Genomic DNA, 14,637 nt, shown 5'->3' with positions numbered 1-14,637 from the left:
TTTGATACCCAGTAACAAAGCATACTATAATGGATTTCTCACTTTGGAGGTCAGATTGGTTACACAGGCCCTGTCGCAAAGCAGTGGCAGGGCTGTAGAGCTGCTCTGCCCACACAGCACTCCACAGAGACAGCACCCCGAATTCCCTCATCTCCTACTTCCCAATGGTTAAAAATTGGCTGCGATTTTTTTCTAACAATAGGTGAACTATTGAATTGCCTTGATCAGCCACTAGAACTAGTAAGATCTTTTTTGCTCGCATCTTAGCTCTCCTTAGCCTAGGTAACATGTAAAGCATACTAATATTTCCAAGTAAGACACACAGTCAAATCGAAAGTGAACCCTGAGCATGTGGTTGTGATGCCAGGGAGGCAGGTGTAAGAGGAGCATTCCCATGAAAACAGTTGGGAAGTGAAAAGTACTGATGTTTCTTTTTTGCATGGCTTTTTGTACCACTATCCTCAATATCTACTGATTCATTCTTTGCTAATGAAGATTTATTGGGTTTTTTTCAGTTCATCCAATATGTATTACTAGGTAATATAAACATGTAACAAATGTTAATGGACTATGTGTCTAAATCACATTGCTTCTTGTTGTTCTGCAAAAGTCTTTATCCTCGCTGTTTTCTACAAAACAGTTTCAGAGAGGCACTTACCTTGTCTGACAGCTAATGTTGTTGTGTAGACCAAGAAAAGAAGGATATAATTGAGGAAGCTCTGGAAAACAGGTGTGTTGGCATGGAAATCTTCTGACAAATACTTGCTTGTGAGACCAATGCCACAGATAAGGAGGGAGAGTACCTGGCCAAGCGCCACAGACAGCAAGAGATCCCTAAAAGAAAGGAGAAAAACACAAGACATAAAACACTGAGCCTCCTCACCAAGGAAGAAACGCTCATCCTCCTCCAGGAATCATGTTCGACAGTGCAGAGACACAGGAAGAAACATGATGTTTCAAGCAATGAGGGATCTGCTGGGTGTAGCCGACATAACGTTTCCATTATTTCTGCTCTTATCATGGGCTTAAACATTGCCCAAACACACTAGCTTTCATTCACATATTAAACAACAGCAGATGGTACATCTCTACCATTTAATTTCGCATTTCACATTTCACAATGGATAAATGATAGTTTAAATCAACAAAAAACCAGCACTGCTTCCTTCGAGCATCTTCCCTAACAGAAAGACCCAGGAGTATCATTCAGATAGAGCAGGAAACCCAGCTCTTCCAGGACTTAGTAGCCACAGAGAAAAAGCAGAGAAAGGATTTTATTGTGTTTCACCATCAACAAGAATTTAACGTATAACTTCCTTCCCCTCATTTCATTTCCATTTCATCACATAAAGTATTCTTTCCATCTACCGTGCAAATACAGGTCTCTCTTCTTTCATCTTTGTCACTGCTGACTTCCCCTTCTGTTTGGCGGGAACAGGAGGTTCCACTTTTTCCTTTCTTGTCTCCTCCTGGTTCTTAAAAATGTATTTTCTGGTTTGGCTTCTTGCTTTAATCTGTGTTTCTTGACTTTGATCTCCAGTCTCCTCTGCTTTCCTCTATTACAGTGTTCCCTGCTCTCTCTCCCTACAGGTCTCTGATAGTTGCTTCTTTTGTGTATGTTCTTTGTTTTCCTATAGTTTTCTTCTCTTCACTCAAGAAACTGCTATATCTGAAAGCCCACCCTTTTACAATGTATATTATTTTTATATCTTTTCTTCAGTCTTCTCAGTGGAATCGTTTTCCTTTCCAACTATCTTTCTCTCTTTTATTTTCCTGTAGAATTTATTATCTAACCCCACAGCCCAATTCATTCCAAACAATCCCGCTTTTCCAATCTTTGTCACAGGCTCTCCTATACCCGCAGCACAGCAATATGTGTATTTTTAAATGAACTGTAAGAGGTCTCCCAGATTCCCCATGTGTCAGTACTTTCATGCTGACCAGGCCTGCTCCACAGCTACACCTTCCTGTGCAGAAGAATTAAATGGAAAAGTGTTAGCCTGGAAGAGAAGCAAGTACAATGACTGCAAGGGAGAGCAAAAGGACATTGGAAGGAGATGTTTAGTCCAAGCCCATCGGGCTGCTGTTGTCACTGTCACCAGCCCCCAGAAAAGAGAAGCTGTATGTCCCTGGGGGAAGCCACGAAGGAGAGGGGAAGGTGGGAGAGGAGCATGCTCTGCAATGTCTCATTAGAGCCTGGTACAAGGAAAAGGGATCAGGCAATCCTAAGGGAGTAGAGGAAGGAGGGCAGCACTCTGCTCAGCTGTAACAGTATTTCATGTGTGTGCTCCTCTGCCAGATGCTTAAAAAAAATGGCTTCAATGCTGCTTTGCTTTCCATGACAGATTTCCCTGACCTTGGCTGTGCATATTCAGCAGCAATGAGCATCTGTGCTCCTGCAACAACTTTCCTGGTAAACTCAAGTGTCAAATTTGTTTCCCTTTTTCTCATAAACAATCCTCCCACTAATGTGTCTTGGTGTCAGTCATGGTGTGATTCAACCAAACAGACTGGAAAGCACAGGAGGCTGGGTAGTTATATTCAGCTAACATACCTTGCTGACGAACTGCCTGACACAGAGAGTAAGAGAACTAACTTTACTGTGCTAAACCCTGTGTTTTGACGGGAGACTGCTGGATAAGTAGCAAGACTCCACAACTGCTGCCTCCACTTCCACGTTACTCACTCTACTGTGAAACATAACCATGGGAAACAAACACGCTCCATGGAGATGACATCTGAGACTCTGATGCAAATGCTGCCAAAACTATGGAACCTCAGTTCTTGCCATTACCTGTTATCCTGTTGATATGGAATAGGAAATATGAATAGTGACTGCAATTTAAATCCACATATTAATCTTGTAAACTTGTTCACAGTTCTTCATTTAGTTGGTTAGCATTTCCTACGTCGTCCTCCTGCAATGAAGTTTCACACAGGGCTGTCTTCTTGCCTACTGCTGTTTTTGTAGGTTTTTTTCATTAGTAAATTAAGTGTTTGCAAATCTGTATCTCTAAACATGTCACCTGCTTTACACAGGATGCAGGTGGTTATTAGCTGTTCTCTGTATCTCAGCTATGCCCATACGCAAATGTTGTGTTACATCCATTGTGGGACTGCATCTGTTCTGCAAAGAATCATCTTGGATCCTACTTAGATTTACAGAAAGCTAAATATATCCTAACTCATGAAAGGATTTTCCCCATAATATATTCTTTGCTCCATATGGCAGTTAGCTGTTGGACATCACTAATCATTACACTTTTTTCAGACTGGTGGGAAGTTTGATGAGGTCTTATAAAAAGCATAACTTCTTTATCTCAGCTCTCTATATTCAGGTGTGTCACCAGGCCTAACCAGGCAGTACAGACCTCTATATTAAAAATCCAACCAACAAAAAATGAAAAACACCACGTAATTTTTCAAGGCTGTGTATGGTAACTCTAGCCCTTTCTGGAGTACATTTTGATTCTGTCATTGCCATTTTGCAATTTATAAAACAGACATATTTTTTTCATGGTTGATTCTTTGGAAAGTCATTCAACCGCATCTAGAAGTGGCAGTTCTCCTAAAGAGTTCAAGCAGCCATCTACAGACTTACATATATATATATAGCCCCAGCTATGTCTATATATACATATATATATAAGCCTCAGCTTCTATATTTTACATTTCATAAACATAAAAACAAGAAGGTAATTCAAAGTAATTCAAATTTTCTTCTTCCAAACAAGTAATTTAGAATAGCTTTCTGTGTCTTCTATCAATTACAAAATATGTCAAAAATTCCATTCGGTATTGTATTACTGAAGTCAAGACAAACGGTAATTAGGAGTTCAGTAAAAACAGACACAAACAAGAATCAAGACTATGAACCTGAACATCTCCAAGGCTGTACATAAAGGCTGGATGTAGATCAGAGTATAATCTCTGTATCTTAAAACAGCCTTTCAGTAGAAATTGTCTTTTGAATAGCAATGTAAGAAATGCAGAAAACTGCTTTGTGGAAGACCAGTGCAAGCACTACTGTCGATGCCACCGGCTTTCAAAACACTGACTGCATAAATGATATTGATATGTACTGCTTGTCTCTGATTTGTGCACACATTTGGTGTTTTTAATTATGTAAGAAAACTTATTCTGAAATTAAGCTGTCGTGTTCCTCCTCCATCCAGAACTTAGTTAAACATTTCACACATGATATGTGACATAGAAAGATGCGTCTCTTCTTTTATTATCTCCTCAGTGCAAAGAGTAGCATAAGTTAGATGTTCAAGCAAAACTAATTCAAATGTCCATGAAGTGCTCAGACTTCAAGAAAAGATGATCCATTTTATAAGTATAATTATTCCTAAAACTGCTTATGCCCACATTAACTCTCCTGCCATACCTAAAGGTATGTCCACTACAGACATGAATGACATGTAAGGGCACAGAAGATGTGATATGCTCCCCTCCTCTCATCAGTGTAGGTTGCAACAGACACTAACCACTACCATGGAAAACAGGTGAACTGAATAAATAAGAGAAACCAAAGTACAAGATCAATTAAATGCTGATTTTTGCCTTGGGTGAATGAAAGAGAACAATTCATCTCTCTCCAAGCAGAAAAGTAGAAACAAATATTTGGTTATTTGTTTTAATTAGTGACAATGTCAGCAGCAACAAAGAATAATACAATAACCCTAATAACCAGTGTAAGATGCCTGAATTGCACAGAAAACGCCTGATAGCATTATCTGTATTTCATTTTTCCTGGCAACAATGATAAGAGCTTTAGCTCCTGAGCCTTTAATGCCTGGATGAGAAGAATAACATACCTGTTCTTTTTTTAAGAAGCAGCAGCAAGCAAACATTGAAAAGAAGCCTCCAATGGCTGTGGAAAACCTACTAGTTCCTTTAGATAGAGCAAAAAGCAACTAAGTCACTGCTGTCATCTCTGGCATTCATTAGTATCTTTCTTAAATATCATTGTTGAAATATGCAACATGGCTCCTACCTGCAACACTTTCCCATTGGTTTTCATACCCTCCACTACTCAAAGGCTGGCACAAAGGATTATTTCTTCCCTAAGACTTTGGTCTATCATGCTGGCTTCAGTAATACATTCATTCACTGAGGAAGCAACATTCATTCATACTGTGAAGAAAAGCCGTATAGTTTGAGTGCCTTCAAACATAACACCAAAAAAGAATCTGACTACAAAAAGCTTTATAAAAGTGAAGTTTTCTGCCTTTGGGTTCAATTTATCTTTAGTTGAGTGCTATTCTATTTCTCTACTTGTATTATGCTTAAATCAAAATAAAGCAATTCTTCAAAAATCCCATTTTCCCTCACTAAGATCAACAGCATCTACTCAAGTCAAGTTAAAACAGAGGAAGATCTTCAGCTTGTCTCTCAATTTTAATCTCATGAATGCATAGAATCCTAGAATCATTTATGTTGGAAAAGACCTTTAAGATCATAAAATCCAACCAATAACCTAACACTGCCAATTCCACCACTAAACCATGTCCCTAAGCACCACATCTATAACACCTCCAGGGATGGTGACTTAACCACTCCCCTGGGCAGCCTGTTCCAATGCTTGATAACCCTTTTGGTGAAGAAATTTTTCCTAATACCCAATCTAAACCTCCCCTGGCACAACTTGAGGCCATTTCCTCTCATTCTATCAACACTCATTCACTAATACAGAGCAAATAGAAGACATTCTTCTCCTGTAAGCCATGAATTTAAGGCCTGCTCCTTGATTTTTTTTTTCCTTGAATAAAAATCCTGCACTGGAACCAATCAAATCAATTGCCCTGTAGTTATACTTGCTAGTTAATCTGTCCAATGGTTCATATTGAGTCAGATGGGTATTTTGAAGAAGTAGGTCAGAATTACTCCTAAGCATCCAGGTGTCACACTGCTAGGCATGTATCTTGGGTATTTTATGATATCCTAACAGAAATTAAACAATACTTCTTTATCACCTCTTTACAAGTGGAACGAAAAGACAAAGCCTCATCTTCGCATTGGGAGCCATTTCATTTTGTTTAAATGCCTGGGCTGGTAGCTGTTGTGCATCATTTTTACTTGCTCCTCCAGGCATACGGAAATTTCTGTCGCTTGAGTTTCTCCTTGTTTATCAGCCATGATAATGCCACAAACTTCTGAAGGCAGAGAGCAGACACTCTCATATCAAAGAACTCTGAAGCTAGTGCTCGGTTCCTAGCACATATACACTGGCATGATATAAAGTACTAAACAGCTATCCTCAGGTTCTCTTGTAGTATTTTTCATAAAGTTAAAACATTTAGTTTTGACTATTAGTTCATTTCCATGTCCTCCCCAGAACATTAAAACACCATTCACAACACAAAATCAGTGCAGTGCAACAGTCAGAAGGGGCCACACCATCACAGCTGCTGCATGCCGGAGAATCAGTGACATGCAGAGGGTGGCCAAGTGATTTCAACATTCAGGCCTGTTTTATTCTGACACTAAATCCTGTTTTAAAGCACTCTCCATGTCAGTTTTCTTTTAACTTAATTGCTTTCCCTCCTCTCTTTTGTACTTCATTTGGTCTCTTTCGACTGATAGGTCCCCACTGCATCAGTTAAAGGGTACGACAGAGGGTAAAGAACAGAGGCTACTGCTACTTTTAATCTCTAGCATGAGGTATGTTAATCCTTCAGCATGCCACAGGCTCCAGCAGACAAGAGATTAACAGTCTGTTTCCTGAGCTGAGATTTCACTAGAGGAACACATCTGTAAAGGCTGCTCCACAGCACTGTTAGAGCGGGCCTGCAGGCAGGACCACACTTCCTCCGTGATGGTAATGACTGCTATACAAAGTTATGGCTCCAAATGTTCCAAGCTTGTATTTAAAAGAAGAAAAAACAGATACACTTCATTTACAGACTGATTACTGCTATGCCGTAGCGAAGTTGATGATGTCTGTCACAGCACTGTGATTTTGCCAAGCTTCTTCACTTGAGTGCATTTTAGTATGTTTCTATAAAAGCGCAAGGAAAAATAAAACAAGGTCTTAAAAACTTTGATTCAAAGTGAGCTGAAGTTATGCCCCTATAAGAATCCAGTCAAATTTGTTTAAGGGCTTAAAGGTGAAATCTTATCTTAAACACCTATCGATAAAAACATTGACACACATTACCATAGGAAAAGCAGGAACGGCACACATGTCAAAACCTCAAATATTAACACACACGCAACATACACACACAGAGGATGTGGCTTCTTCCACTGTGGCTGAGTTCCTACGTTCCCACACCACCCCACATTTCAGTAGCTGCTTAATGAGGACATGGACATTGCTTGCATATTTTGCCTGTTCGTACTTAATGCACACATAGGCAGCTTGTGAAAGAATAAATTAACAAGATTTGGTAAAACTTTTTTTTAGGACAATCAACTGATCTCTCACTGGAAGATAAAGCTGCAGATCTTCCAATAGGTCTGCATAGCATATGAAGCCTCCTATTAGTCCTGCATTGCTCTGAAATCAATTGCAACTAGAGAACAAGATTTTACGTTAATTTTGCAGGGAAACTTATCTTTTCTTATTTTCCCATTATTCTGACATGTCTGTTACACAGGGGAGAAATTCTACAAATTGGTACATGCAGCCCTTCCCCTCATCTGCCTCTCTCAATAAGGTAATTGCAGCAAGTGTCCTCAATTAATGCATCAAAGCTGCTGCACACTGCGTTAGAGCAATTTGCAGAAGTAGTCACAATATTCTATAATAAAATGTTCATAGCACTAAAGAGCATCCAAAATCCCCCACATACATACTGATAATAACACCATTGGCACATGTACCACATTTATTCTATTGGTCATCTACTCCCATAGTATACGTTCTCCACGATCATTCTAGGCGATGTCTCAAGAAAAATATAATGGTCTTGAAGGCCTAAACAAAAGATTTTTTTAATATTCTGGCAAGGAAGAACAAACCAACCTAAAATATCTTCAGCAGATAGGCATCAAGCCATCATTGAACAGTGAAATACCAAAGCCTGAATCCCAGCTAAACCCATATGCTGCATTAGAATATGAATAACTCTAATAACAAACCTGAGAGTGAAACCCACGCAACACCAAGCCTATCCATCATTTAATTCCTACTGAGTCATTATTTTGAAACCTTCAGTTGCATTTAAATGATGTATAGGCTTTGTACTTGATCTTGGCACAAAGGGTGAATTTTCTACATGGTGAGTTGCAGAGCACCTCAAGCTCCCACTGATGCTCAGAAGAAATGCAGATTCTCTGTAGTATCTCGAGAGGATTACCTCCTTATTTTCCCAACGTGAACACTTTAACCTCTTTACGAGAGGACAGCACTGTGGACTCCATGCATCTCAAATCTACAGGCTGGTCTGAAAAGCTCCAGGCCTTGACAGCCTAGGCCTAATTTTTGAAGGAAAGCCAGCAAAGGAGTAAAATGCTACCCATGAGTTCTAATCTATTTTCTGCTCTGTGCCTCAACTAAGCTAAAAAATACTTAATTTTTTAATTTTTTTTTTTAAACCAAGGCTTTGAGCCCTTCCAGGTGTGGCAGAAGTAAAAAATTCATTCATTCCTTCTCACGGCAGTTAAAAGTCTGTATGCCTTAAGCTCATGAGAGGAGGGGAGCTCTGAGCCATCTTGCTCTCTTGACCCTCACCCTTCCTGCCCCCCCCAGCTCTCCACTGTCTCCTTATTCCCACTCTGGCTCTGGACCAAACCTTCTAGGTATTTCCTCAGGGGACTGAAGCTCCGTATTGCATGGCATTGGCTACATCTGCATGTTCCCAGTTATCCATGATGTTTCTGTAACAAGTCACTGACTTGGACAGGCCCCACAGGAGGGAAGTGGGGTTGTTTCTCCCTTCGGGAAGAAGGCTTTGTGAGGCGTCGGCAGGCAGAGGGAGTCCCGGTGTGAAGCCGAGGGCTGCAGCCCATGCCGTGTCCCAGGGATGGCCCCGAGGAGCAGGGACGGGACAGCCAGGCCTGGCAGTGCGGCTGGTGCTCCCCAAGAGCTGGAGAAGCTCCAGCAGTCACCATGTTGACTGGAAGGACATGCTGGGCAAGGGGAGAGCTGCGTGTGTTTCTTATCCTTCACCTTTTGGCTTTCCCAGTTGCTCTGAGGTTTTTCTATTTAAAGCGTTAAGGTTCTAACTGTGATTCAAATACTACTGGGCTGGAATTTAAGAGCCTTTTGGGGAGCTCACTACAGTTCAAGGTCTAGGTACTTCGGCCCCAAAGCTGTGGCCGACTCAGGCTCTGCTGCTTTTAAGTGACAGCTTGGGGGACCAGCACAGATTGCTGGCTTTGGATAAAAACAAAGCAGAATCATATTCAGCAAGTCTTGGGAGTCTCTGGAGCGGTTTCTTAAGATAAGATCTTACCTAATAAATTTCCCAACTCCTGTGAATTGCCAATTACAGCAATTCTTGAAAATGGGTTTTCTTTGTGATAAGCTTTTACCCCAACTTCACACACATCCCTCACACACATGCTCACAAATACATGTGTTTTACAGCTCCTTAATAACAAAGGAACTGGAATTTTTTAAGACTATTCTTACACAGATAAAACTCACCCCTGCACTTAACGTTTAACAATATACTGCTGAGACAGTGGTGCACTGACTATAAGTGAAAAGAAGGCGCTTTTTAATTTTTTTTAATAAGAAATACATTTAAAAATAGCAAAGGAAAGTATGGTGACAAAATTTCCATGCTACTATCTTGGTGGAGTCCAGTGGTAAATCATTACAGGCAAATTAGAGGGCAGGGGGGTGTTGGTGCAACTTGTTAATAGTCAGCTACATCCTACCAGTGAGCAAACAAAGCAAAAAATGCAAGTTTTTACTAAAAACATGGCTAAGTTTTGAAACAGCCAGCTGCCTTCCAACCAGCAAGTTCCTAGTGCTTTTTCAGCTACGAATCACAGGACTTGGAGCACCACAGGCCTGTTCTCTTTAAGAATGGAGGTCTTGCCATACACAGTTTTTGGCAAGTTCCCAGTCTAGGGAGCCCTGGATAGACCAAAAATATTCCAATCTTTCTGATGGAATAAAAAATATAATTATAGATGACCATGTGATAAAAGCACTGCATTTCAGGTTATTTTGGCCAAATAAAAGCTAGTTGCAGGTCGTACACTTTTATAAATTGTCACTGTCTACCCAAGTATGACTAGAGAAATTAAGACTCCTAGATCTAAAGATTTGATCTAAATTGGAATAATAAATGACAGAATTAACTTTCCACATGAGAGCTTACAAAACTAGTTACAAACACTAATTGAGGAATATGGTACTTTTAAACAAGTAACTCTTCTTCTATAATTTTCTGGAAATTAATTTAAAACGGGAGATTTCCATTCTTAGAAATAGAATAAGGGACTCAAGTAAGGATTAAGTGTGAGCTGTAATTTCTCAGGCTAGAACTCCATAGGAAATATGACAGTTGCTGAAAATGTTACATTTTAGTCTATGAAAGCTAGACAGTCATTGGGCTGCTGATCACTGTAATTTTTATAATTCAAGAACAAAGCACACAGATAAATGTCTTTTTATGAGATAGATATTTGTTCTTATTCTGTTCCAAACGTACCAGTCTGAGCTTTCCACTGTTGGAAGAAACTGGGACGTGAAAGGACTGATGGCTCTCTGTCTCTTGAAGAAAACGAAGTTCTCTGTCAAATTCCATTAGTTCATCTCACTTGCAGTGGTTTTTATGCCTGAGGCTCAGGACATTATAAATACAGTGATGAATATCTTTAGATAATATGAGAAATGGTTTTAAAAGTTTTGGTTCAGTTAAGACCATCATTAGCTACCAGTTTTCTCAGAGGAGCTGAGAGCCTACAGTAATAGACCTGGATGATTCTCAGTATCAAGAAAAATAGCTCACTAGTGCCCTAAGAAGTACAACATCTCTTCTTATTGCTCTCTTGCCATTACCGTACAGTGCTAATACAGTTTAAACTGATGGGAGTTTATGGACTAAGTCTTACAGCTATTGAGAGACAGTTGATAAAGAAGGAGGTGAAGAGCGTTACAGCTCCTGCTATACCCCTGCCACTGATAAGCCAATCTTGACTGAACGCTCTGATGGAAAACAAGTTTAAACGACTCAAGATTCCTCAACTGATAGATGCTACTGTAACTTAATTCACTGTTGTCTGAATCAAGAAGTATAGGCTTGGAAAATTAGGTAGAGTTCCTAGAAAATGGTATGTATGTGAGTCAGTATGAAGGTATGATGGATGATTTCAGATTTTTCCTAATGCTCCTGAAAATTGCAAAAGTTGTTCCTGAATTTCTGTCCCTGTAAAATGCATAACTCTAAGCGTATGCAATTCTAAGTATTAGCTGTCCATCCACAATTAGGCACCTAAAGTAATTAGAGTTTATTTGTTTCTCCAATAAAATCAGAGGTTAAAAAAGCGTCAGGTATGAATATTGAAAGTGCAAAGGTGCATCTACGAAGATCATGGTTGGCTTTTGGGGAACTAAAACTACCAGTTCAATTATTAGATGTAGATTTTTTTCCTTTTTTTTTTTTTTAATATCAGCACATCTTCAAAATGCAGATATTAAATAAAATGACTGTTCATTCTAGAGAGCATTTCATATCTAATGTAAAAGTTTAATTTAAAAATCAAACTGATCTGCCTGGATTTGCAAAATCTTTTGCGTGGCTAAAACTAACTATATATAATGCTTCAGAACATAACTATTACTTTTTTTTTTTGCAATTTTTCTGATAATTACCAGTGATGTTTTCAATAACATTGAAACATGGAAAAATGGAAAAATCTCTGCTTAAGTAGGCCATGTTTTCTCCTCAAGTAGGCATCTGCAATTCCTATAAACATGAATCTTCTTTACGGTAAATTCCGACTATTGTCTACGTGCTTAAAACACGTAAAAGAAGTCTTATGAAAAATGTCCTTAAATTGGCCCTGGTACAGAAAGACAAAAGATACCGACATTAGCATTTCAACAAGCATGGCACTAAGCTGCTGTGCACTTTCTCCAACTACTTCAAAGGAGAGATGCTCATGTGCCTGTGGCTCAGTCTGACTTCCGCTCTTCAAGGTCCTGACTTTCTTTCACTGTTTCCCACATGTGGGTTAGTATTGCTTCTGCCTCAATCTGCAGCCCCTCAAGCAGAAGTAATGCTCAAAGTTGCTTGCTCATGGATATTATGAGAAATGCAAGGCCATTAAAATTTTATGCATTTTTTCCCAAGAGTTCTTTAATGCACAAAGGCCAGAATTTTCCCCTTTTGAGTGAGTGTCTTTCTCTACCTCCTTCTTGCCTGTGAAGCCTGCACGCTTGTTTCATGGTGGCACAATTCCATGAAGGAGAAACAGAAAACACCCCCATCGGATCTACCTCTGATCTGGTGGTTAATACTCAGAACGAGACCACAGAAGCTACTCAGGCAAACAATTTAAGGGTTCAGCTATTTCACAGAGCAGGGTACCTTCTGGAAGAGAAGTTGTGCTCCGGCTCCAGAGGAACTGCAGAGGCACAGATGGAGAGTGAATTCCTGGTTCAGGTAGGCCTGCAGCCCAATATGCTTACACCCTTCCTGGCCCAGCTCATTTCCCTTAATAGGGAATTATGGTGCTTAACTCAGGCTTACAAATTCTGCGGCAAGAGTTAGTACACAAAAATTGTAATAACAAAGCTCAACATCACCACCACCACATCTCTTTGCAAATCTGAACAAAGTCAATACTTTAGGGATGGGACTGATTTTGAGTGCCCCGCTTACAGGACTTGAAAGCTATTGAGTTTGCTTCTGTCTGCTACTGTTCCTTTCTAAAAACAAGGTCCCTCCAAGGTGTTTCAAGTTGGGTGGCCAGAACTGATGCAGCAATAACACATAGTTGCTTTGACAGGTCCCTTCTGCCTTTCCACTTCTGCAATACCTGTGGTCTGCAGGAAAGGAAGCAGTGAAAGGGGCCACTGCAGAGCCAGCCTCCTCAAAGGGAGGTGGAATGCAGGTACTTCCCCTCCTTGCTTTCACTGCTTTTCACTTGCTCACTACACAGCAGTGATAGCCATTACCAGGCCAAAACTACACGGAAGGTCCAAACTTCTGCATCTACCTTTAAATTTCTATTCCATATAATTAAAAAAACAAAACAAAACAAAACGATATTTTGAGCAGAAATTACAACTGGAGAGAATTCACCTCCTGCTAAATGAAAAGTCCAGCTATCTGCAACACAAAGTTCTTCATTTTTAGGTACGAGTGTGATGGTTCTGGCTTACTGCTTGCTGCTCTACCCTTAGGCTCCAAGATAAATCTCTCCCTTCCTCTCTTCCTTTCAATTCAGTGAAACAGCATGACTGCCTCTGTCAACATTGTAAATTTACTGCAGACCTGACACACAATGATGGAACAGGCTCAGTTGAAAAAACATAAGGGCACTGATCTCATTTTTGCTAGTTTTAGTAGAGTTTAAAATTGCAAGGTGTTTGAAATAAAAAACAAATGTGAGTGATCTGGGAAGGTGTCAACTGCGGATTTTTAGAGGGTCAGGACTGAGAAATTCCTGGCCTACAGGATCCTGCTGTGGTGCCAAATGTACGACCAAAGCCACCGATGACCTAAAAGATGAGAATGATGACTCAAAGTAAAATGAAACCTTTGAAGAAAGGGGAGCTATAAGGTCTTCTTGCAGGAGATAAACTGGGTCTGACATTTTAAAAGAGCACTGATCTGCCTACGCTCCCTGCCTCACAGGTTGCTTTACTGCAATTTCTTCACAAGATTAGCATCTATATTTTGTATATGCAGGAAAAGAAAACTCAGTCATGTACAATAGATATTCTTAGTTGGATTTGGGTATATTTTTGCCTTCCCAGCCCTGAACTGGCAATGAGTGGGCTGTAGCCAGACCATTGAGCGTCTCCTCAGTGTGTGTGGCTGATATGCCATCTCCTTCCCATACACAGGGTGATGGCAGGCCAAAATGCACTCCTGAGCCAGGAGAACATGGATCAGAATCAACATCCAGCTGCAGTAAATGAGATCTGCCTCATGAGGCTTTCCCAGCTTTTGCTGGGAAGTTAATCAGCACCACGCTGCTCTCCTGACAGTGGCAGGTACGGGGGAGGCACAGCTCTGTTCTTCCCCTTATCCGTCAGGTCTGCCTACCTCCCCATCCCTGGCACTGGAAAATGGCACTCCTGTATGATCCCCTGGATTGCCCTGTACGTACCGCTTCACCAGCAGCACTCGTACTGGCTCACCCTCACACACATGGATCAGACAGCAGCCTGCACAAACTGAGACTGCCCTCTGAAGAAGCCCATCTCCTGTGAAAACAGCCACTGAGGATGCCATTCCAGCTCAGGCATCTCTCCACAACAATGGTTTCTCAAAAACAGAATAAAAAGTCTATTGGGGCGCAGGGAGGCTTCCTCACAAACCAACTGCTTTTCTTTAGCAGAGGATCTTTCACCTCCCAGCCATAGACAAGCGTGGTCACAACCTTCAGCTGGCAAGTTTATCTTGTTTCCCCTCCCTGCACAGTTTAAATAAAAAGTGTGAGGAAAAATCAGGATTAAATCATTTTCTGTGCATGCGTGACATTTGAGATGCTCTGTCC

At 40.5% G+C, this 14,637-nt stretch overlaps 1 protein-coding gene across 1 annotated transcript in view; it reads right to left on the bottom strand.

Moving 5' to 3' along the window:
• SLC35F1 (solute carrier family 35 member F1) overlaps positions 1-14,637 on the bottom strand; it is a 240,289-nt gene that overhangs the window by 105,268 nt on the left and 120,384 nt on the right. The window contains exon 2 of the mRNA XM_074150484.1: positions 659-834. Coding sequence (XP_074006585.1) covers positions 659-834 — 176 coding nt within the window. The remainder of the gene's footprint in view (positions 1-658; positions 835-14,637) is intronic.

This window comes from Numenius arquata, chromosome 7, assembly GCF_964106895.1.
Source record: "Numenius arquata chromosome 7, bNumArq3.hap1.1, whole genome shotgun sequence".
In the NCBI taxonomy this organism is placed as follows: Eukaryota; Metazoa; Chordata; class Aves; order Charadriiformes; family Scolopacidae; genus Numenius; species Numenius arquata.
This window is presented reverse-complemented; position numbering and strand designations above follow the sequence as displayed.